Source organism: Mus musculus, chromosome 2, assembly GCF_000001635.26.
Source record: "Mus musculus strain C57BL/6J chromosome 2, GRCm38.p6 C57BL/6J".
Lineage (NCBI taxonomy): Eukaryota > Metazoa > Chordata > Mammalia > Rodentia > Muridae > Mus > Mus musculus.
The window spans coordinates 30,025,962-30,050,552 of NC_000068.7; the positions used below are offsets into that span (position 1 = coordinate 30,025,962).

General features: G+C 50.7%; 2 protein-coding genes across 12 annotated transcripts in view; one reads left to right on the top strand and one right to left on the bottom strand.

Moving 5' to 3' along the window:
• Sptan1 (spectrin alpha, non-erythrocytic 1) overlaps positions 1–5,490 on the top strand; it is a 65,892-nt gene extending 60,402 nt beyond the window's left edge. For 7 of the 11 annotated variants that reach the window (NM_001177667.1, NM_001369325.1, NM_001177668.1 and 4 more), the window contains 10 exons: positions 50–259; positions 560–856; positions 1,058–1,170; positions 1,670–1,687; positions 3,659–3,713; positions 4,039–4,235; positions 4,356–4,409; positions 4,491–4,637; positions 4,714–4,861; positions 5,010–5,490. In NM_001177667.1, coding sequence (NP_001171138.1) covers positions 50–259; positions 560–856; positions 1,058–1,170; positions 1,670–1,687; positions 3,659–3,713; positions 4,039–4,235; positions 4,356–4,409; positions 4,491–4,637; positions 4,714–4,861; positions 5,010–5,135 — 1,365 coding nt within the window. In that variant the 3' untranslated portion in view covers positions 5,136–5,490. Of the gene's footprint in view, positions 1–49; positions 260–559; positions 857–1,057; positions 1,171–1,669; positions 1,688–2,682; positions 2,746–3,658; positions 3,714–4,038; positions 4,236–4,355; positions 4,410–4,490; positions 4,638–4,713; positions 4,862–5,009 lie in introns of all 11 variants that reach the window. The other 4 variants (NM_001309460.1, XM_006497809.2, XM_006497810.2 and 1 more) reach the window with 1 other exon arrangement.
• Positions 5,491–5,589: 99 nt separating this feature from the next.
• Positions 5,590–22,918, bottom strand: Wdr34 (WD repeat domain 34). The gene is made up of 9 exons (NM_001008498.2): positions 22,723–22,918; positions 12,214–12,465; positions 8,802–8,911; positions 7,845–8,002; positions 7,313–7,422; positions 6,789–6,956; positions 6,441–6,673; positions 6,112–6,269; positions 5,590–6,011 (listed from the first exon to the last, which is right to left on the bottom strand). The coding sequence occupies exons 1-9, from the start codon at positions 22,906–22,908 to the stop codon at positions 5,773–5,775; spliced, it is 1,614 nt and encodes a 537-aa protein (NP_001008498.2). The 5' UTR covers positions 22,909–22,918; the 3' UTR covers positions 5,590–5,772.
• Between the last annotated feature and the right edge of the window lie 1,673 nt (positions 22,919–24,591).

Here is a 24,591-nt window from a genome sequence, read left to right on the forward strand (position 1 = left end):
TCAGGCACACTTTGTAGTCCATGCAATTGGCTTGTGACTGTCATTGCAGGAGACATTTGATGCTGGCCTGCAGGCCTTCCAGCAGGAGGGTATTGCCAATATCACTGCCCTCAAAGACCAGCTGCTAGCTGCCAAGCACATTCAGTCTAAGGCCATCGAGGCCCGACATGCCTCCCTCATGAAGAGGTGGACCCAGCTGTTGGCCAATTCAGCTACCCGGAAGAAGAAGTTGCTGGAGGCCCAGAGTCATTTCCGTAAGGTAAGGGTAGGATTGAGCTGGCTCGGTGGGATGGACGGTAGACCCATGTGCCTCGCTGTGCCGCCATCCTGGGAGGAAGAAGGAACCTCAGTGGAACCTGAGGCATATGGGGCCCTTGAACTTGGGCGAATTTATCCTTTGACCCTCCCAGGACAAGCATAGCTCGTGCTGAGGAACAGCAGGCAGAAGACTAGTCAGGAAGATTTTGAGATGGGCAGAGTGCACCAGACCCCCAGCAGACCCTACTCGTTGATTCCCAAAACTTCCTCACCCACTGGCATTTTGCCCCTCTACTTCTAGGTAGAAGACCTCTTCCTGACCTTTGCCAAAAAGGCATCGGCTTTCAATAGCTGGTTTGAGAATGCAGAGGAAGACCTCACAGACCCAGTGCGCTGCAACTCTCTGGAAGAAATCAAAGCCCTTCGAGAGGCTCACGATGCCTTCCGCTCATCCCTCAGCTCTGCACAGGCTGACTTCAACCAGCTAGCCGAGCTGGACCGCCAGATCAAGAGTTTCCGGGTGGCCTCCAACCCCTATACCTGGTTCACGATGGAGGCCCTGGAAGAGACCTGGAGAAACCTCCAGAAGATCATTAAGGTACGCCTGACTAGCGAGCCATTTAACAACCTGTACTCCCTGCCTCTGGGCTGCTTTGTGTAGGGCCAGCTTCAGTAGGACTTCCTGCCCCCTTCCTTAAGTACCACTAGCCTTTCCCAGGGTAGAACCATGTTATGCTGAGCCCATCTGAGGCTCAAGAAGCAACCGAAGGTAACAGCACCTGCCTCCCTTTTGTCTCAGGAACGAGAACTGGAGCTGCAGAAGGAACAGCGGCGGCAGGAGGAGAATGACAAGCTGCGCCAAGAATTTGCCCAGCATGCCAACGCCTTCCACCAGTGGATCCAGGAAACAAGGTGCTTGCCCTCTAGAGCTAGCCAGGGACTGTGGTGCTCCTGGCAGCTGGATGCCAAGCCTCCAGCTCTGGGACACAGGGAGCTTGTTTGAAACCTGGTCCCTAGCCAGGCATCTGGCTACAGTTTGGCATCTGTAATTCCACAATCCAGGAGGATGGCTGTGAACTAGAGTCCAACTTGGTTCATATTTATTTGTGCCATTTGAGGCCATAGCAAAACCCTGTTTCCTCAGAAAAAATGGGGTGGTGGGGAGGACTGCTTAGACTAAGACTATCATAGTCTGATTGGTTTCCAGAGCAATAGCAATAGCGGGCTCTGCATGGTTCATTGCCCCAAAGACGATGTTGGCAACTGTCCCAAGGGAGGTAGACCAGTCACACCTGGCACACAGGCTCGGGCAGAAGAGTGCTAATGTTCTGTATTTTCTTCTTTCTACATCATCCTGATTGCTGCTGTATGTGGATACTACCACGGCTCCTGGACACTTGGATCTCCATAGAACGTATCTCCTCGACGGGTTAATATTGCCTTCTTTTCCGGGCTCCTGGTGTGGTGGTGTCTTGTGTGCTTGTCCCTTTGTCCCTTGTCCCCAGTGGCCTGGCTTGCAAAAGATCCCAGGATGGGCCTCCTGTCCACCTTGTCCATTCCCATTGTCCCTGCTAGAAGAACCCATAGTGTTGGGGGGTAGGGGGTGTCACTTCCCCTCTTTCAAGGTAGGGACTGTAGCTGTGCTAGGAAGCCAGAGTCAAGTCTGAGGACCCTGTCCATGCCTGGTCACCAGAACTGGATTGCCTTTCCCTCTTTGCCTGTTTTCCCACGATGACAAAAAATGTACATTAAGCTCCAGAGGTCAGTGGGCATATGAAGTTGGATGGCTATCCTAGGAGCTTAGACTGAGGACAAGGTCCAGTTGAGGGGAAGTTCTGCAGCCCTCTTAGTTAGGACTAAGGTAGTCCTGCCTTCCCCTGGGGGAGGGTAGCCAGAATTGTTTACCCTAGAAAAAGGCAAATGCCCAGCATTACAAGGTTATAGAGACAGGGCTTGGAGGAGCCTCAGGAGGAGCAGGGCTGTCTCCCAGTCCCAGTAGGAGCCTGTCCATAAGCCATCCCCTATCCACTCATGCTACTAACTAGTCCAGACGAAGAGGCTTAACTAGAGCTTATGAGGTCTCGGGGGAAACTGAGGCATGTGAAGGAGTAGTGACCACAGAAATCTGCCCAAACCATTGAGACTGTAGGCTTTGCAAGGCGGGAAGGACTGCAGCATCTGGCCTGCCTACCACAGGCTTCCCCCACCCTATGCTGTCTGCTGCTCTTGCTCTTGTTTCTGTGCAGTGCCATGCTTCCTCACCTGTGGCTCCTCCCAAGCCTTGTCCCACCTGGCCCAGCACCCCTTGAGCTGCCCCTGGTTCCTACCCAGTGCCAGGCTGGCATCTACGGCACATGTCTGTCTCGATATGCTCTTGCCCCGCCTCCCTTTGGTGTATTCATTTGGTTTCTTCTCTTTGAATAGCATAGCATATCGTCGGGTCATTCGTGTCTGTCAGTATGAAGTTGGGGATGATCTGTCTGGAAGGTTCTTCTCCTCTTATTCTCTTCTTCCCTCACTGTGATTTTACCAATGCACTCTGGACTCCCAGGCGGCTCTGCTTTCTAACCCACACCCTAGCCACTTGGGAGGAGGGTCTGTCCCCCTCTGCTGCACTTGCCCTGCCTCCTGCCCCAGTCCCTGGGCTCCCTTTTCCTGGGGGACGGGGTGTGCCTGTGAGTCTTAACTACTACTGGGGTCGGAGGAAGCCTCATGCCTTGCCTTGCTAAAGCACTTTGAACTTGGGGAGATTTTAGAGCTCTTTCTGACGTACTCGAGTCACAAGGGTAGGTTTGGGTAGGCATGGGTGCAGAAGAGACCGGGCTGTGTGCACTGTGTGAACTTGTCCCTGCACGTGACCCATGACCCTGCTCGTTTGTTGTCTTCGTTCACTGGGAACTTCTTTGTACTCACACATCTTGGAGCAAGCTTCCCCCAAGGCCACCTGGCTCCTCAGAAGATGGCCTTCAAAGGGAAGTTCTACCATAGCTGTCCCCAGCTGGAATCAGCTGGCCGGCACACCCACTTAGCGATGTTATTGGCCCTGGTGTCTCTTCCCCTCAGTAGCCTAAGGGAACTAAAGTAGAGTTAAGGGGACTTAGAGGCCCAAGGGCTCCTATCTGTTGGGTTCTTGGCCTCCTGTGGCTGCAAAAAAGGGGGCTAGTCAGGCCTGAAGCTGCTTTGTTCTTATGGGAACAAATTCAGTGATCTTTAAGAGCTGAGAAGCCCTGGCCTTCTCTTTCTTGGGCCTGTTAGGAGGGGTGGCCAGCAACAGATAGGCCATTTCCTCAATGAAAAGAATTTCAGGATGTGGGCACTTTTTACCAGGACGAAGAGTTAAATATTGGCACTGGTCTCCAGAAATGAACTCCCCTGCTTACTGTGCCTCTGTTGTGTTTAGGTCCTGCATGGTGGAAGAGTCGGGAACTCTGGAATCTCAGCTTGAAGCTACCAAAGTGAGTGTCTCAAAGGGCTTTAGCCAGAGGCCACCAGCCCAGCAGCCACTCAGCCTGGAGCTGGTTAGGCCCTTTTTCCCTTGACTTAAAGTCTCTGCTGGCTGCTGTAACTGCACCCCACTCGAAGAGGCTGAGATGCCTTCTGTACACACTGCATCCTCATTCCTTGGCACCTCTGTCAGCTGCCTATGAAGGTTTTCCTACTTCCCATGCTTCCTTTCCTTGACTCTTTCAAGCCTGTGCGATCCCAGCTGGGTCCCGTGGCAGCATAGCCCCCTGAGCTATGGGGTCCCAGCCTCACACTGCATTTGTCCCACCCAATAAGCGCAAGCACCAGGAGATTCGAGCCATGAGAAGTCAGCTGAAGAAGATCGAGGACCTGGGGGCTGCCATGGAGGAAGCCCTCATCCTGGACAACAAGTACACGGAGCACAGCACTGTGGGCCTGGCCCAGCAGTGGGACCAGTTAGACCAGCTGGGCATGCGCATGCAGCACAACCTGGAGCAGCAGATCCAGGCCAGGTACCGGTGTGGGGGCCCAGCAGGAGCCAGCCTAGAGCCCTTGTTAACAAGGGACGGGTACAGGATGGGAAACAAGCCACTTCAGCATGGAGAGCCTGCTCCCTACTTTTGTTCTTTTAGGAACACAACAGGAGTGACTGAGGAGGCCCTCAAGGAATTCAGCATGATGTTCAAGTGAGTATGGCCCAGGTACCCTGGCTGAGGTTAGCTGGGTCACAAGGGACCATGTGCTGAGCCCTGGGCTATGTGCTGCAGACACTTCGACAAGGACAAGTCTGGCCGGCTGAACCATCAGGAGTTCAAATCCTGTCTTCGCTCCCTGGGCTATGATCTGCCAATGGTTGAGGAAGGAGAGCCTGATCCTGAGTTTGAGGCAATTCTGGACACTGTTGATCCCAACAGGTAATGTAAGGGGCAGTGATGGACAGAGTCCTGCCTCCCTCTGCCCTCCTTGCTCCATTGTACCTGTCTCCCACAGGGATGGCCACGTCTCCCTGCAAGAATACATGGCTTTCATGATCAGCCGCGAAACGGAGAATGTCAAGTCCAGTGAAGAGATCGAGAGTGCTTTCCGGGCCCTCAGCTCTGAGGGCAAGCCTTATGTGACCAAGGAGGAGCTCTACCAGGTAGGACTTGGGACTGGCACAGCTGATGCTGAAGGATGCACGGCATCAGAAGCCTGAGCCTGCTGGCAGAACTAGTATAGTGCAAGTCTTTACCTGTGGGCACTTGAGGTCAGCACTGGTTGACGTCACTGTACCATCTCTCCTCCAGAACCTGACCCGGGAACAAGCTGACTATTGTGTCTCCCACATGAAGCCCTATGTGGATGGCAAGGGCCGAGAACTTCCAACTGCCTTCGACTACGTCGAGTTCACCCGCTCACTCTTTGTGAATTGATCAATCCTCTTGGCTTGTAGGCAAGCCTGACCTACACTGCTTGCCCTGTTATCTCTATCTATCTATCACCTTTGCTGCATGTCACTTCCTCTGCTTTCAAGGAGAATATTCCAGACAGTGTTACTTTCCAGTGTAACCATAAGCCTGCTTAGCTTGGGGTAAGACTTAGTAGAAAATGGTGCTTCAATAAACCGCTTCCAGTCACAATCACCAATGTTGTGGGACCCAGACCCATGTTTGAGCCAGCTGCCCTCATTCCCACTTAAATCAAAGCAGCTGGCTCAGCTCCCTTGTTTCTCTTCCCAAATCCTGTTTTCATGTAAAAGAAAAATAAAGGACTCATTTCCCCTCTAAAGGCTTTGCTCCTCTTTATCTAGCTTGTTTAGCACACAGCCATCCTGAAGCATGCTACCACCACCACCACCACCATGCTCCTTGGGGCTCTCAGGTAGAGTTTTTTTTTAAAAGATTTATTTATTATATGTAAGTACACTGTAGCTGTCTTCAAACACACCAGAAGAGGGCATCAGATCTCATTACGGTTGGTTGTGAGCCACCATGTGGTTGCTGGGATTTGAACTCAGGACCTTCAGAAGAGTAGTCAGTGCTCTTACCCGCTGAGCCATCTCACCAGCCCTCAGGTAGTGATTTCTGCTTCTAGCTGATCCAAGTCCTCCACCTCCCGGGGCCCTTGTTCTGTGAAGGCTGTGCTCAGCTGCCACACTTTGACCATGCCCTTAGCATCACCAGCGGCTAAGAGCTGTGTCTGCTGGCTGTTAAACTCGAGACAGTAGACAGGACTTCCATCTTGGGTTTGTGTTATAGAAACTGTGGGTTTCTGTGAGCTTTTCTGGAGGTCAAAAAGTTGTACATCACCTGCAGGGAGAACAGTTCAGAACACATAGAAACCACAGCAGAGAGCCACCATCTTCACCACATGACTTTTGCACTTAAAGATTGTATGGCTTGTGCCTACCTTCCCCTGAAGCAGCAGCAAAAACCAAGGGGCGCACAGGGGACCAGCGCACAGCAAACAGGTACTTGTGAGAGAGCTGCAGTGAGGTAAGGGGCTGAGCCTGCAGCATGGAGTACAGGTGGACGTGGCCATCGGTCCCAGCGCTCAGGAAGAGATTCCTAGACCGAGCACAGAGAGACCTGCATGGTGCTATCACCAGCACCTCTTGGGCTCTCTGCCCATAGAAAGTTGCCTTGGCCTCCAAGGACAAGCCCTGGGACCAACCACCAAATTGCAAAGACTCAGACTTCTGGTGTTTCAAAGCTTGGAGCAGGGTAACTCCACCCTACCTGTGAAAGGGGGAACAGCTCACAGAATACACGGGGCCACCATGGGGAGAGAAGGTGAACTGCACCGGGGCCCTCAGCGGCACAGAGCTGGGCATCCGAGTGAGAGCAGCTACCTCTGACGCCAGGGAACACTTGAGGGGGAAGCCACCTTCTGTGCCCAGAACGAAAAGGCTGGAGTCAAAGCTGGAGAAGGCCACTGATGTCACCCCCACCTCAGTCTCTCCACGGGGTGGCTGTGGAAAAGTATCAGTGATAAGTCCTGACAGCCAGTGGGGCAGGGGAAAGAACACCAAGTAGTGGGTCCCCCAGCCCAGGTGCCTCAGGCGGGCCCATGGACCTTGGCCTCACCTTCTTCAGCTTGGTGCTCCGAGGCAGCTGCTGCACAGCCAGGGCAAAGCCCTTGGTGAGCCGCAGCTGACCGGCCCCACTGCCTCTCCAGAGCAACACCTTGCCATCTGTGGCCGCACTCAGTACCTGGAAGCGGTGGCTATGCCGGGGTTCAGGTAACCACAGCACCTGAGAAGTAGGATAGAGAGAAGCATCCCCAGTATCAGCCTCACCCCCCAGCTGTAAGAGTAAAGAATTCTAGAGGAAATCTCAGAGCCAGGGGCTTCTGATGTCCTTCTCCCAGGCCACTATGTCAACAACAGGAAAGCAGGCTTAGGCTAGGGAAGAGCCCTGTGCCCTAGAGGACAAGTCGTGGGTCGCTAACTCAGACCGCAGCTCCAAGAATGGCCAGGCAGCTGTCCAACCACCAACTCCCTGGTAACCAACTCTCAGCAGCTGCTGCCATCCCCTACCACCACCATCAGCACCCCTGCCAAGGGAATGGGAAGCGGCTTCCCACTCCATCCACCCATCAACCTCCTAACCTGATACACTGGGTCTGTGTGAGTGTCATCTGTCAGACCTGTACGCCAAAGCAGTGGGTCCTCAGGTCGGCTCATGTCCCACACCAGCACTTCCCCGCTATACAGCCCCCCTATGAGGATGAACAGGATCTGAGCATCAGCTCAGCCACGCCTGCCTTCCATCCCATGTAGCCAGGACAAAGGCCTCTTCTGACAGTTTCCTGCGAGGAAAAATCCTAATTCCTGGGCCTCAAACTCAGTCCCTCCTTCCTGCAGCCCAGGAACCATCCCCACGGAAAGCTGAGGCCCATACCCAGAAACCTACCCCTCTAGCAGGCACATCTGTCGTTAGCACTTGGAACAGTCCACCTCTTCATCCTCCCTCCTGAACACCCAGACTCAGCCCCTTCCAAATGATTCCTCCCTCCAAGCTCCATACCCCTCACAGGTCCACACTGGCAGGTTAGCCCCCAGCTGTCTCCCAAGTGGCCTGCCATGGTCCAGCAAAAAGCTGCTTTGAGAAGAGAGGAGGCTGGGTGGTCTAGGCACTCACCGGCAATGTGGGAGGGCTGTGTGGGATGAAAGGCCAGGCACATGACAGCACTCGGCACCTCCACCACTACTGATGGCTGCTGGGGATTCAGGCCTTGGCGGTCCAGGTTCCAAGTACACACGTAGGACTTGAGTGTACTCCAGTCTCCATCATCTAGCCTGCACGGGGACATGCCTGAGTGATCTCTGCGGCTCTCATCACCTCCTCTCTCTGCCTCACTAATCACCCCCCAAATTAGCCTGTGTACCCTTCACACCCAGACTGTACTATGGGTGTGTGTCATAGGTTCCCCTATGGGCACGATGTTCTCTAAAAAACGAGTCCCTGGGCTAAGCATGGTGTCACTGTAGGTGGCCTGTTTTTCTTGGTGTTCCAGAAAATTGACCTGGAAGATAGCTGACTATGTGCAAAAGACACCTGTAATTCCAGCACTTAGAAAGCTGAGACAAGGACTGAAGAGACGGCTCAATGGTTAAGAGCACTGATTGCTCTTCCAGAGGTCATGAGTTCAAATCCCAGCAACCACATGGTGGCTCACAACCATCTGTAACGGAATCTGATGCCCTCTTCTGGTGTGTCTGAAGACAGCTACAGTATACTCATACATAAAATAAATAAATCTTAAAAAAAAAAAAATCTGAGACATGATAAAGAGATCAATGCCATTGTAAGCTACACAGTGAGTCCCCCTTCCCAAGGTAGGGAAAAGAGTCCACAGCCCCCAAGTGTGTGTCCATGCATGGTGAGTGGAGACCACAGAACATCCAGCAACAGAAACCAGAAATGAGTGCTGGCAACCAAGGCTTACTGCCAAGTAGGGAGATGGGCCTTGTGGCATGGGCTCTCAACACCTCCCTCTGCTCTGTACCTAACTCTTAACCCTGCAGCTAGTGAAACAGAAGCTTCAACAAGTCTTCGGATCTCCACTTCTTCCCAGCCACCCCAGCTCTCACTCACCGACCATAGGCACAGGCCAGCACAGAGCCTGTCGAGTTCCAGGAAATGCCGGTCACATGCAGACCCTGCCCTTGGGCTAGGGGGTAGACCAGGGTGTGCAGACAGGACACCTGCAGAGACAAGCCATTCCTAGCTCTAAGCACTAACTCCATCTAGAAAGTGGGTCCCTACCTGCAAGTCACAACCCTTTCACCGGGCACCTAAGACCATTGGAAAGCACAGACTACATTATGAAACTTTTATTTTATTTTATTTTTTGGTTTTTTGAGACAGGGTTTCTCAGTGTAGCCCTGGCTGTCTCTGTAAACCAGGCTGGCCTTGAACTCAGAAATCCACCTGCCTCTGCCTCCCTAGTGCTGGGATTAAAGGCATGCGCCACCACTGCCCGGCCTACATGATGAATCTTAACAGTAGTAAAATTACAACAGTAGTAAAAATAGCAACAAAAACAATTGTATGGCTAGGGTCACAGTGTGAAGGACTAAATTAAAAACAATTGTATGTACTAAGGCCACGGCATCAGGAAGGTTGAGAAGCACTGGACTCGTAGGTAGCCTCATGGCAGCACAGAGAAATCACAGCCAGGCCCAGGCAGCCCAAGGCCTAGAAGCTGTCCTCACTCACTAGTCAGCCCAGAGGAAACTGGAGACTGCTCTGCCATGGGGCTCATCTCTATAATTCCAGCATTTGGGAGGTTGAGGCAGGAGGATCATCATGAGTTCTAGGCCAATCTGAACTGTAAGTACCAAGCTGACCAAGGCTACTTGACAAGACCTTGTGTTAACCTCTTCCCTCAAGGGCAGAAAATATCCAGCCTCATGTGCTTACAGGACACTTCAGAACCTTGGACGGGGACCTGAGACGCACAGCTGAGCAGGCTTCAAGCTCACACCCGGGCAAAAGCTGGAAGGTGGCAAAGGCTGCACACGGGGAGCGTTAAATGCCACTGGCCTACACACCTACAAAAGGCCAGCGTGCCAATTTCATTATGGACTCTACACACCACAGGAAGAAACACAGCGTCTCAGTGTATAGCCCAGGCTCTACAACTCAAACTCATGGCAACCGTGCTTCTGCCTCCTGGTGCTGGCATTATAGGTATGTATGTGGCAGCATGTCTGCTCTACTCCCTGTACCCCAGAGTCAAGCCTCGGGAGTCGTTCTCCGCAAGTGAGAGCTCCAGCAGGCCCTAGAGGGAGGGACACAGCAGCAGAGAGTCAAAACTCCGTGTAACGCTCCACTCCTGCTCAGTTCATGACTGGCCCTGCACCAAGCCTTCAGAAACACATGCCCACTGCCAGGGAGGTGCAAGGCAGTGGCAATGTTGGTGAGCCTCCAAAGGCCACAGGGCAGCAGCCCCATTCATAGCGACAGAGATGCAAGGAACACAGCCTGCCAGTGTGGTGATGCCTGCCTGTAATCCAATACTCAAGAGCCCCGAGGCAGGTGGAGTGCCATCAATGAGGGTAGCCTGGCCTACATAGGTAAGTGAATCTCTGAGTTCAAGGCCAACCTGGTCTGCATAATGACTTCCAGGATAGCCAGAGCTACATAATAAGGTCCTATTTTTCGTTCTGCTGTTTGTTTGTTTGTAAGAGGCACACTGCTTTGGGGCAGCCCACTACAGCTTGTCTTTGGGACATTCGCTTTGCTAAATAAATTTCTGCTTAAACTGTTTATTTAAAAATAAAAATTTAAAAATAAATAAACCGAAACCAAAGTAAAATGAGCGACGCAAAGCATCTCTGGTGGCGATGGAGCCACCTCCGTCCAGGGGTAGAGGGGTCTCTGCAAGCTCCAGGGACCTGGACCACACAGTGAGCTCTAGGCCAGCCTAGATACACAGCGAGACCCTGTTCAAACTTTAAAAAGCACACATGGATAGAGGTTCATCACACGTACTGCTCTTCCAGAGAACCTGAGTTCAAAACCCAGCACCGACATCAGGCAACTTAAAACAACCTGTAACTCTGGTTCTAAAAGATGGCACCCTTAGCTGGGTGATGGTAGCACACTCAGGAGGCAGAGGCAGGTGGATCTCTGTGACTTCAAGGCCAGCCTGGTCTACAGAATGAGCTCCAAGACAGCCAAGGCTACACAGAGAAACCCTGTCTTGAAAACAAAAAACAGACAGACACTCTTTCTGACCTCCGTACTCACATGTACAAACCCACAGACAGACAGACAGACAGACAGACAGACAGACACACATACACACACACACACACACACACACACACACACACACACACACACACACACTAAAAGAAATTAAAACCAGGCAGTGGTGGCACACACATATTTAATCCTAGCATTTGGGAGGCAAAGGCAGATCTCTGAGTTCCACGACCATATAAACCCTGTCTCAAAACCAAACAAACAAACCCACACCCTACAGCTAAGTTGGTGCTCTTGGGTGACTGTCACTAACAAGAGGGATGACAAGAACAGTAAATATTCTTTGTCATCTTGTGGACCTTTTAAAAATAGCTGGATTTGTTTGTTTGTTTGTTTAATTTGTTGGGGTTTTTTTGTTTTTGTTTTTTGTATTTTTTCTGAGACAGGGTTCTTAGCCTCCTCAGTCTGGAATCAGAAATGGGTAACAGCAGCACACCCAGCACATAAATGCTCCTGGTTTTTAATCCTCTTGGGTTCAGTCCTCAGCACTGCATAAACAGATGTGGTACTGTTTGTCCAGCACCTCAGTACTCAGTGCTGAGAGGCAGCAGTCAGAAGTTCAAGGTCCACAAGCAGGCAGGCATGTCTAGCTATAGGTCTGGGACTTGGTGACGGAGTATGCGGTCACCATGCACGTGCCCTGGCTTCAATCTGCAGCACCAAAGCCAATGTTAAAGTATCTGTGACAATAACTGGAGAGGTAGAGGTGACTCGAGGCCCACTGTCAAACAAGGTTGACGCTTCAGTTGCCAACACAGCTGAACACCCAGGTCTACAAGGGTCAGCTTGGAGCCGTGCCTTGAAGATGGAAATGCCAAGACACCTGGTACCTTTAGCACACAGTCCAGGATTCAGGTTCCAGCTCAGGTAACTCAGAGCTATGCAGCCCTGGGCAAGGCACTGCATCTCCACAGGCCCCATCTAGAAAGTGGAGACAGTAGGGCTACAGTTGCCCTGAGAGCAGAGACCACAGCAGGTCATAGCAAGGATGGTGCCAGGGTAGTGGCAGGCTGCCCTGGCGACAACCCCACACCTCTTCAGCAACTCGATTTTGTTACAGTCATGGGCTTCCCCCAAGAGGGCCACCTCCTCCCAGGGTGAGCCAGCTCTACACTCTCTACCTGGTATACTGGCTGGTGCTGGTACTACTGTCCCTCTGGTAGAGCAAAGCAAAGCTCTAAAGAGACCTTGGAGCCTGAGGGGCACCACCCCAAGCCAGCAGCCCCCGTCTTACCGTCTGCTGCTGCTCAGTCCAGTTCACCTCATAGCCATCGAAGGCATGACTCTGCCAGTTGTTGTTCAGCTCCCGGATGACCATGGCCTCCACCCTCCGGAGAAAGGCTTCCAGCCTGAGGGTGTCATACTGGGAAACAGGAGCCATGGCCGCTGGCTCTTCGGGAGCCTCTGTCTGTACCTGGGCATCTGCATGTGTCCGGGCCTGGGCAGACGACTCGGCTGTGGCAATGCCCGCTGTCTGGCAACTTTTCTGGAAGGAGATTAAAACCAGGGTCATGACCAGCAAAATGGTCCAGTGGATAAAGGCACTGATTTATCACCAAGTCCAATGACCTGGATCCGATTCCCAAAGCCTACATAGTGGAAAGAGCAGACTCCTGAAGCTGTCTTCAGACCTGCATACACGGCTGTGCACACACACAGCTGGGGGATCGTTTCCTGGAAAGATGGCTTCGTGGTTTAAGAGCACATACTGTATCCTCTATGTGGTGGCACACTCCTTTAATCCCAGCACTTGGAAGGCAGGAACATACCGATCCCTGTAAGTTTGAGACCCGCCTGGTCTATTACCCTAGCTTGTTCTCTGTTTCTGGGATAAAACACTAACCAAAATCAACGCAGGGAGAAAAGTCCCTTTGACTTACAGTTAGATTTCATCACCAAAGGAAGTCAGGGCAGGAATTCCCGTTTCCAGGCAGATTCCCGCCTGCAGACAGGAACTGACTGTAGCAGAGAGCACAGAGGAGTGCTGCTCACTAACTTGCTCTCCATGGCTTGCTCAGCTCTCTAATCTTCTTCTACAGGCCAGGATCATCTGTGGAGTGGCACTGCCCATGGTGGGCTGGGCCCTCAATAGCAACTATTAATCAGGACAATGTGATATAGGCATTTTTGCAATCGATGTCCCCTCTCTACAAATGACCCTAGCTTGTATCAAAATCAAGAGTCTTGTCAGGCGTGGTGGTGGTGGCTCACACCTTTAATCCCAACACTTGGGAGGCAGAGGCGGGCAGATTTCTGAGTTCAAGGCCAGCCTGGTCTACAGAGTGAGTTCCAGGACAGCCAGGGCTATACAGAGAAACCCTGTCTCAAAAAAACCAAAAAAAAAAAAAAAAAAAAAAAAAAATCAAGCGTCTTTCTTTCAGACAGGTATTCATGACAAGCCAGTGGGGAGAAAGCCACCCTTCCTACAGCTTCACCTCCTCCCTGCCGATTAAGCACAGGACCCACCTGGGGAGAAGCTGTAGGCACAGACCAAACCAGAGCCACAGCCACCCTTGTCATCATCTTGTCTATCAAAAGAGGCTCTTGGGAAAGAGGCCCAGACCTCTGCCACCCACCAAGGTTCTGTATATGAAGCCCCTATAGGCTGAAAAACCCTAGAAATTGGGTTCAGTGCCTTTCTCAGCCCCACAGGATACTACATTCAGACATGGTCCCTGGCAGCCAGCTGCTGTATTATTAACTTCATACTTGCTCAGAATTCCCAGGTGGCAAACCTCCAACACAGGGTCCCATCTCACCATTTATGCATGTCTGGCACTTCACATGGTGTTTGGGAAGCAGATGTGTATTTATGTACACACACACACACACACACACACACAGGGGTGCTTGGCTCTGGCAGGCCTGAAGGGGTTGGCCCCACAGCCAGCCACATGGGAACAGAAAAGGCCTTGCCAGTCCCTTCAGGCTCAAGTGAGGGAGAACCAATTGGGAGCTGCTGTGTGGAGACTGCTGGAGCCAGTCCTACAGTGAGCAAAGGGGACAGAGTCAAGTCTCAGGTAGAGGCAGGCTGGTGCCAACAACACTGGTGGCTCCTACCTGTGGTCTCAGAGCTTGGGAGGCTCCTCTGGGCTCCACACATGTGCACATATAGCCACAAAGTAATGATGGTAGATTCCAATTTCTGCCTCTCAGAACCAGATGTCTGGTCCACATGGAGGTCTTGAGGTATGCACACCACAGGGTCCACTGTGAGCTGTTTGGGTGGTGTCTGCTACTTACTGTCAAGGTTGAGCCAATAGAGGGAGGGGCTGGAGCAGCAGGGGTAGTCAGCGCACGCTAAAGCAGTGGTTCTCAACCTGTGGGTCTGGACCCACTTGAGGGTCATATACCAGATATCAAGCATATCAAATATTTGTTATAAGCCAGGCATAGTGGAGCACACCTTTGATCCCAGGAGGGCAGAGGCAGGCGGATTTCTGAGTTTGAGGCCAGCCTGGTCTACAAAGTGAGTTCCAGGACAGCATGGCTATACAGAGAAACCCTGTCTCGAAAAACCAAAAAAAATAAAAAAATTTTTAAAAAATTGTTATAATTCACAACAATAGCAAAATTAGTTGTGAACAGCAAGGAAATAATTTTAAGGCAGGAGGTTACCCCAACATGAGGAACTGTATTAAAGTGTCGCAGCATTACATCAGGAAGGTTGAGAAACACTGCTCTAAAGGGATCTCTGGACTGGTCCAACTCCCTGCTCAGTCCTGGAACTTGGATTGATAGAGGAAGCAGCTGCCCACCTCGCCAGGACAGCAGCCGAGGACAAGCCATGCTAGACCTAGGACAAGTCAGGGGTCAACGCATCAGCCCAGGTGGACAGAGCCAATGTCTTCAGTGGTCAGAGCGCTGTGGTCATTATGGTGTGAGGGTACGTGTCTTTAATTCCAGGACTCAGGAGGCAGAAGCCAAGACAGAGGCAGGAAGACCAGGCTAGACTGGTCTACACAGCAAGTTCCAGGACATCCTGAGCTATTCTGTCTAAAAAAAGAAAGGAAAAAAAAAAAAAAAAAGAACAGAAAATGTGATCTAACTCAGCCACATTGACTAACAGCTACAATGCTACCACACAGAAAGTGGAGGTGGGGGTCACACCTTGTCCTTGGCTACATATTAAGTTTAAACCCAGCCGGGAGGCACTGGACTTTCTTTAAATTGTTTGGCTTTTTTTTCTGTTTGTTTGTTTGTTTTGTTCTTTCTGGTTTGTCTGTTTGTTTTTCTTTGTTTTTTTTTTTCTTTGTTTTTTTTTTTTGGTTTTTCAAGACAGGGTTTCTATGTGCAGCCCTGGCTGTCCTGGAACTCACTTTGTAGAACAGGCTGGCCTCGAACTCAGAAATCCACCTGCCTCTGCCTCCCGAGTGCTGGAATTAAAGGCGTGCACCACCACGCCCAGCCTGTTTGTTTTTCGGTTGCTTGTTTTCAGAGGAAAAATAAAGAGTGTGGATTTGGGTGAGGGGAGGAGTTGGGAGGAGTTGGGAAGAGGGACCCTGATCAGAATATGTTATGTGAAAAAAAAAGATTTTAAAATAAAAAATAATGGCCCACGCACACGCGCATGTGTGTGTGTGCGCGTATGTGTGTGTGTTTCTGATTCTGGGGTGAAGCCCAAGGCCACAAAGTCAGCCCCTTCACCCTCTTTTCTGATGGACCCTATTCACCTGGTCTTGACAACGAACAAGAGGCCATCAGAGTCCCTTGGCTTCTCCAGGCCTCAGGTCTCCTCTACCCCACACCCCCATCCATGACTGTTCCCTTCCAAGGCCTGTGTGAACACTCGTTGATATACACTCGATGTGAGAGCACTATAGCAGACTCGCACCTATCTGACCCAGTGTTAAGGACATGTAATACCTCTTAAGAGCACTGAGCAAGGGGGCTGGAGAGATGGCTCAGCAGTTAAGAGCACTGACTGCTTTTCCAGAGGACCTGAGTTCAATTCCCAGCAACCACACGGTGATTGGCAACCATCTGTAATGGGATCTAATGCCTCTTCTGGTGTGTCTGAAGAAAACAATGGTGTACTCATACATTAAATATATATGTGTGTGTGTGTGTGTGTGTGTGTGTGTGTGTGTGTGTGTATACATGGACTAAGCAATGCAGATCCAGCAACCAGGCCCAGCGTCCCTCCAGCGTGTACTGTCCACATAAACTTGCTCTCACCCTGAATATGCAAGTGCTGTTTCTCCCACTTCCAGGGTCTGAAGATGAAGATGAAGATGACCTTCAACTTCTGGTCCTCTTATTTCTACCTGGAATTATAGGTATATGTCCCATACGGACACACACACACACACCCAGCCACACCCCTAGCTGAACTTGGCTCTGAGTGCTTCTGCAGCAAACAGCTACTCAAAAGACTTGGACTCAAGGGAGAGGCCAGGCCGGGAGATGAGCTGTATGCAGTAATCGCTACATTTCTGGTTAGTCTGGGTCTTTTCACAAGGCCTTAAAAAGGATCTAGAGACAAAAGTGTCACACACCTTAATCCCAGCACTCAGGAGGTGGAGGCAGGAGGATCGTCCTAAATTTGAGGCCAGTTTGAGCAACAATGTCTCAAAGCAGGGAAGGGGGCCCCAAAGCAGGGAAGGGGGCCCCAGGCATGCTGGCATGCCTGTCAGCCCAGTACCAAGACTTTGGTGGGAGAAGCCACAGGTTTACTTAATGGCACAGGCTCCAGCAGAGGGCGCCATGCATGTGCCGTGCTAGACAGGCAACACCCCAGAAGGCATGCCTGGAGAGAAGGGTACTCAACCATTCACATTTAAGTGAGCAGGAGACAAGCACAAGGCGCCTACCCTGCAGTCCAGGGGATGTAAAGACAGAAACTGTTCAGCTCATATGTCCTAGGTTTCTCTCAAGGAACTCAGGGCTCCTCCCTGAGGAAAAGGTCCTGTCCTAGAGATGAGTGTGCACTGAAAGCAACTCCACACCACACAACTGCACACTTTAAAAGAGCAAGGTGGGGCCAGGCGGTGGTGCATGCCTTTAATCCCAGCCTCCTGGAGGCAGAAGCAGGCAGATCTCGGAGTTCAAGGTCAGCATGGTCTCTATAGAGCGAGATCCAGGACACAGAGGGATACACAGAGAATCCCTGCCTTGAAAATTCAAAGCAAACAAACAAAAAAGAGCAGGATTGGGCTCAGCCAAATGGCTCAACAGGCAAAGATGCTCACCACTGAGCCTGTCCTTCAAGACCTGCACAGTGAAAGGAGAGAGCTAACTCCCACACTGTCCCTGTGACAGACATGCACTGTGGCATTTACACTACTGCCCACCACACACAAAATATAACAATCTTAAAAATAAAAACATAAAATAAAGCCAGGTGTGGTAGCGCACACCTTTAATCCCAGCACTCGGGAAGCAGAAGCAGGTGAATTTCTGAGTTCGAGGCCAGCCTGGTCTACAGAGTGAGTTCCAGGACAGCCAGGGCTACACAGAGAAACCCTGTCTCAAACCACCACCACCCCCCAAAAAAAAATCATAAAATAAAAATCAAAGATCATAGTGGAGCAGCCAGCCGTGCAGGCAACTGAGGCAGAAGGATCACATGACCCCAAGGGTCTGTAATAACCTGAAGACTGGTTTATTTTACGTCTATGTGTGCTTTGCCGAGAAGACAGTGGCTGTTTTGGAACTGGATTCAAGATCTGAGTCCTCTTCAGGAGTAGGGAGTGCTCCCTCCCTACTAAGCCACAGTCTTGGCAGTCCACCTGGTACATGTAGACTTTATTTACCATTATCCTTTTTTTTTTTTTTTTTTGAGGCAGGGCTCATGGAATCTAGACTAATCTAGAACTCATTATGTAGCCAACGCTGGCCTTGAACACCTGACTCAGTGTCCGCCCTGCACCGCCCGTCCCCCCCACACCCCCAACCCACAGTCATCAGCTACCAGACCTGGCTACCTTCTCCTCAGAGGATAGACCTCCTGGTACTTTTGACAGCAGACTGAGTTATGCAAGTAGTTACTAACTCCAGCTCAACATAAAATCGGGTTCCCAGATCACACCAAACACCTGCTGTCCAGGGTCACAGCAGGCTGCAGGCCGTATGCACCGCTAGGGCATCCCAGAGGTTCAAAGCACTGGAGGGACAGATACTCAAACTCTAACCCTCTGCCAAGGGAGCAGCACCACACTTCCATATTCGCCATGGTACTTCCCACAAGAACTAACACAACCCACTAAGAAACAACCACGGGCTGGAGAGCTGGCTCAGCGGCTAAGAGCACCCACTGCTCTTCCAGAGGTCCTGAGTTCAATTCCCAGCAACCACATGGTGGCTCACAACCATCCGTAATGAGATCTGATGCCCTCTTCTGGTGAGTCTGAAGACAGCAACAGTGTACTTATGTATGACAATAAACAAATCTTTGGGTTGGAGTGAGCAGGGACTGAGCGAGCGGGGTGGACCGGAGTGAGCAGAGATCCTAAAATTCAATTCCCAACAACCACATAAAGGCTCACAACCACCTGTACAGTGTATGCATATACATAAAATAAATAAGCAAATATTTTTTTTTAATACACAAACTGGGCATGTGGTGCACGCCTTTAATCCCAGCACTCGGAGGCAGAGGCAGGTGGATTTCTGAGTTTGAGGCCAGCCTGGTCTACAGAGTGAGTTCCAGGACAGCCAGGGCTACACAGAGAAACCCTGTCTCGGGGAAAAACACACACACACACACACACACACACACACACAAAAGAACAAAACATGCAAACACACTCACTGCTCTTCAGAGGAGACCATTGGCTCGCAGCCCCAGGACCCCAGCATCTGACACCCTCTTCTGGCCGCCCAGAGTACCACAATCTCACATAGTATACAGACAGAACACTCTTACACATGAAATAACTAAATGTGAATATAAGGCTTTCTTCCCAGTGCACTGCTGAGAGGCAGTACAGCACCACCTGCCCATGCTGATCTCTCGAGAGGAGATGGCCAGAGAGCAAGGTACTTACAGCCCAGGCTTCCTGACGGGAAGGAGACTGGAAACACCATCTTTCTGCTGCTTTGTTGTATTGTGAAACACGGTTTCTCTGTGTAGCCCTGGCTGTCCTGGAACTCACTGTGTAGACCAGGCTGGCCTCGAACTCAGAGATCCACCTGCCTCTGCCTCCTGAGTGGTGGGCCTATAGGTGTGCACCACCACCACCTGGCTGACTGGAAGCATCTTAGCAGTTTACTAAAAGGAAATGAAGTTCTGTAAATGATCTTTAATCCAGCACTCTAGAAGAGGTCACTGGATCCCTAAAGCTGGAGTTACGGACGATGGTGAGCCACCTTGTAGACAATGAAAGCTCAACCCGGGTCCTCTGAGAAGGCACCCAATGCTCTGTACTGCTGAGCTGGCTCTCCAGGGCCTCCAAAATAAATGTCTTACATTTTGTAAGTTATGCATGTGTGTGTGTGTGTTGAGAGAGAGAGAGAGAGAGAGAGAGAGAGACAGAGACAGAGAGACAGAGACAGAGAGATCCCCAAAGAGTTCGGGAGAGGGTACTGCGTTCCCTGAAGCTAGATTTACAGATGGTTGTGAACCACTAATGTGGTGGGTACTGGGAATAGAACCTGGGTCTTCCTGAAGAGCAGCAAACGCTCTTAAGCACTCTCCAGCTCCAGGTTAGACTTTCTAGGTTGAAGGGACAGCCGGGGATGGGGTACTTGCACAGGCTGAGGCAGTGCTGGATCCCAGAGCCTCCTAGCATTCCCACTTCCTTTTGCTTGCTGTTATTCTGCTGCAGTGCAGTAGTGAACCAGGGCTGGTCCACTCTGGGCGACCACTGTGCCATGGAGCAGTGCCCACCAGCCTCTAAGCTGTGTGTGCACTGTACATGTGCGGCTGTCTTTAAGGATCGTATTTGTACTTATGTGTGTATGTGTGCATCTGGGTGCCTCCCCAAGTGTGTGCTGGAGTCTGCAGAAGAGGACATTGTGTCCCCTAGAGCTGCCATTACATGCAGCCATAAGTGCTCAACCTCACTGCTAGACACCAAAGCCATATCTTCTGGAAGAGCAAACAGTCCGGCGGGTGGTGACGAATGCCTTTAATCCCAGCACTTGGTCACCAGAGTGAGTTCCAGGACAGCCAGGGCTACACAGAGAAACCCTGTTTCAAAAACAAAAAACAAAACAAAACAAAAAGCTTTTCTTCTTGCTACTTATTTTTACATATATGGGTGCTTTGCTCACAGTGTATGTTTACGCACCACATGTGTGCCTGGTGCCTGCAGATATCAGAGGAAGGTGTCAGAGGCCCTGGAAATGGAGTTAGATGGTTGTGAGTCACCATGTGAGTGCTGGGAATCAAACCCGGGTGTTCTTAACTGCTGAGCCATCTCTCTAGCCTGTTTTTGAGACAAGGTCTCATATAGCCCAGGCTGATCTCCAATCTCTGATTCCCCTGCCTCCACTCTCCAAGTGCTAGAACTACAAGTGTATCAGCCATGTGGCCTTCCACTTTTCTACCAACCCAATTTTTTCCTAAATTTTAGACATAAACCACTGATACCAAGAGGAAAAGTCGCCTATGTTCTCCTGTCGCCTTCATTCTCACAGCTAATGAAGCAGGCAAGGTACTTGCGGCCAAGCCCAGACTTCCTGAGTGTCACCCACAGGACTCAAATGGTACACAGAAACTACTGACTCCCAAAAACTGTCCCCCGACTCCCACCAGCACATGGCACGTTCATGGCCACCCACACACTCTCAAGCAACACATCAGTAAATAAAAGAATGAAAAACCTAAGAATCTCCTTCAGGATCCAGGATCTGCCCCCAGTGCGGAGGCCTTTACACTCCAGGGATCTGGGTCATTCCCTACAGCCTTACAGGGTCCTGGAAGTCTGTCTACAAAAAAACCAATGGCATTCTGATTCACTCTTTAAGGGGAAAAAAATGTTAGATCATGGGGCTGGAGAGATGGCTCAGTGGTGGCTCACAAACATTTGTAATGGGGTCTGATGCCCTCTTTTGGTGTGTCTGAAGACAGCTACAGTGTACTCACATGCATAAAATAAATCTTTTTGTTTTGTTTTGTTTTGTTTTTGGTTTTTTCGAGACAGGGTTTCTCTGTATAGCTCTAGCTGTCCTGGGACTCACTTTGTAGACCAGACTGGCCTCGAACTCAGAAATCTGCCTGCCTCTGCCTCCTGAGTGCTGGGAAAAATAAATAAATCTTTAAAAAAAAAAAAAAAGAAGTTTGACTGAACTAATGATTTCAGTCAGGAGTCTTCCAAACTCTATCTCCTCAGCAAGCAAGAGCTGTTTAGAGCACCCTGCTAGGCCAGGACACAAATCACGGGCTTGCTGCAAGGACACAGTGTACTCTAACATGGTCACGCTTCTTGCTTTCCACGGCAAGGGCTTCCACGTCCCAGGGCACGGAGAAGGGCCTGGAACACAGAGCAGATCAGGGCATAAGACCATAGGCCCACAAGGCTCAAGACAAGACTGCAGGCACCACTGGGGCTTGGGTTGGAGGCAGACTGGTCAACAGCAGTCTTCGTTTGTGAGTTCTTCAAGACTTTACTTGACCTGTCTCTACTTACCCATTTTGGCCTAACCTGGGACCACTCTCCCTTTTCCTCAAGGATTCTCCAGCCCCTTCCAACACCTCAAACAAATGTGCTGACCCCAGCTCCAGAGTCGGCCAGTGCTCACGCTTGATCTGGTCTTCTCAAATGCCACTCAACATCCATTTTTCCAACAGTTCCTCAGCCCTGCTCTGTCGGTAACATGACACACCGATGTGGCATTACAGTACATTGTCTACATACATGGCTTACTGTAATCCTTGCAACCACCGGGAAAGCAGCTATCTCCAGGTTCCCTGCTGATGAATCCCTAACACACCAGTTGGTCAGCATCAGGCCTCCGTTATCTCATTATTTGTATGTTTTTGGGTTACACTAGAAAACCATAGCAGGGCAGTGGTGAGAGAGGCCTTTAATTCCAGCAATCTCTGAGTTCAAGGCCAGCCTAGTTTCCAGAGCAAGTTTCAAGACATCCAGGGCACACAGTGAAACTCATGTCTCACAAAAACAAAAGCAAACAAACAAACAAAAGAACAACAACAAAGGAACATAGAAAACCGTTCAAGCTAGCCCTCAAGGTATCTGACCATTTCAAACACCAATAATGTCAAGTTGAAATGCCTAAAAACTGCTATTCACAAAAAAAAAAAAAAAAAAAAAAACTTCCAAAAATGGCTCAGCTGGTAAGGGCACTTAGCCAAGCATGACACCCTGAGTTGGATTCCCAGGCCCCTCGTGGTGCAAAGAAATAACAACCTTGTGTAAAGTTCTCCTCTGACCTCCACAGGCGCTGTGACACGTGCACGATCCACCATGTAAATTAACTACATGTCATTTAACGACAGCATGGGACCCCTAAGAGTTCTGTTGTCCTGGTTTGCTTTTGTTGTTGTTTGTTTTCGTTGGTTGGTTTCTTTCTCCTCAGAGACCGAAAAAAAGGCTAACGCGAAAGCATCTGTGAGTTTTTTCATTAAAACATGAAAACACGCGGACCAGTGGTGGCGCACGCCTTTCGTCCCAGCACTTGGGAGGCAGAGGCAGGCGGATCTCTGAGTTCCAGGACAGCTAGGGATGGATACTCAGAGAAACCCTGTCTCGAAAAAACAAAAACAAAAAAGCCGTGAAAACACAACGCTGCGCCAGGCCTTCCCGCCCGCGCTGCCATAGCGGGCCCGCGCCCTCACCGTCTCCCCGCGGATCCCCTGGACGCTCCTCCACTGCGAGGGCACGGACGCCACGCCCAGGGTCTCATCCTGAAGAGGCGCAGGCCGCCCTCGCCGTTCGGCGCCGCCAGCCCCGCCAGCAGCCAGGGCAGCAGCTCCAGCGCTTCCAACGCGCCGAAAAGGCCTGGGCGACGCGCACATTGCCATGGCGACGGTCCCGCCCTCTCGCGCCTGCGCCCTGGAACGTGACCTTAGCGGGTTCGCCCCCCACAAACGGAAGTCCGACGAGAGGAAGTGAAGCTGTGGGCGCCGTTTTTGAACTGGTTACAGCATCGTCTTTAAGGCCCAGAAGAAAAATAATGAAAATGTTTATCAGCCAATACAACAAAACCGCAGCGATTTGGGATTGCCCTATGCCCAGAGGCCATTTGGGGGTCCGGAACAGCTCTTCGTGGTATAAGGAAAAGAGCGGAAGTGAGGCGTGGGCTCCAGGTTCAAAGATGGCGCTGAGCGGCCGGGCGCAGAGGCAGGACCGCCGCAGGCCTAGTGGGCCATGCTGGTCCGGAGAACCGGCCGGGCTGGAAGCAGCCGACTACTCCAGAACTGTACTTTGCGCCATTTGAGTTGGCATCATTTCCAATGAATGGAATGAAATAGATCATACACAGATCGAACGTGGGATTGAATGGATGGGAGGCCTAATAATAAATTTACATAAACAATAAAATAAAATGCTTGTTAAATTAAAATTCGAGACTAACCACAGGAGAAGTTGATCTCAATGATAGATGGCCCCAGGTTCAGTCCTCAACACACACGAAATGTTAACTACAAGTTAGTGCGTGCCTATAGTGTGTCAAGCCAAGCACCCAAAGGCTTATGTTTGTTTGGGTTTTTTTGTTTGTTTCTTTTGTTTTTCGAGACAGGGTTTGTCGGTATAGCCCTGGCTGTCCTGGAACTCACTTTGTAGATCAGGCTGGCCTTGAACTCAGAAATCCGCCTGCCTCTGCCTCCCGAGTGCTGGGATTAATTAAACGCGTGCGCCACCACTGCCGGCAGAGGCTTAGAAATGAGTGTTTATCTTATTAAATCCTTAGCCTTCCGTGTGCTTGCTTGTTAGTTAGCTGGTTTGCTTTTTGAAGTGCTGGGGTTGAACCCCGGGCTTTCTGCATGCCAGCTCCTATGTTCTACCAATGAACTACCCCTATAGCTCAATTGTTATTACTCCTGTGCCTCTTACAGTCAGATATGGAATCGTCCAAAGTCACCCAGTAAGATCTTACAGGTGGCTTGCCTGATCCCCCAAACCAAGCCTGGAGCCTCTAGACAACCATCTGCTAGTTTAGGCCTCTGGGTCTATTTCCTCTTTTCTGAGACTAGGAAGCCTGCCGTGGTCCTGTTCTCAGTGCACCACCCAGGGACAGGATGCCCCTCAGCAGAGCAGCCAAGGCCAGGAAGGCCGATTAGATTAGCAGCACTGGGAGGGATAATAAAAAGCCATAGAAAAGTCTTCCTAACAAGGACTGCTTTGCAAACATCACCAAGGATTCCAAAAATCATACTCAGAGCTCAAAGATTAAGAACACTGGCTGCTTGCTTTTCCAAGACACTCAGGTTCACTTCCCAGGACCCTCGTGGCAGCTAATAACTGTCTGCAAGTCCAGTTCCAGGGAGATTTGACACTCTTTCCGGCCTCTGAAAGCCCTAGACATGCACTTGACGTGCAGTCACACATGCAGGCAAAACATCCATAAACATAAAAATAATAAGATATAATTTTTTTAATCACACTTAAAAAGCCCAAAGCTGTGAAAGTCCTAGAGTAATGTCTTAAAACAGACTTGGAACCAACTACGTCCAGCTGAACTGGACAAAGAGGCTTAGAAGAGG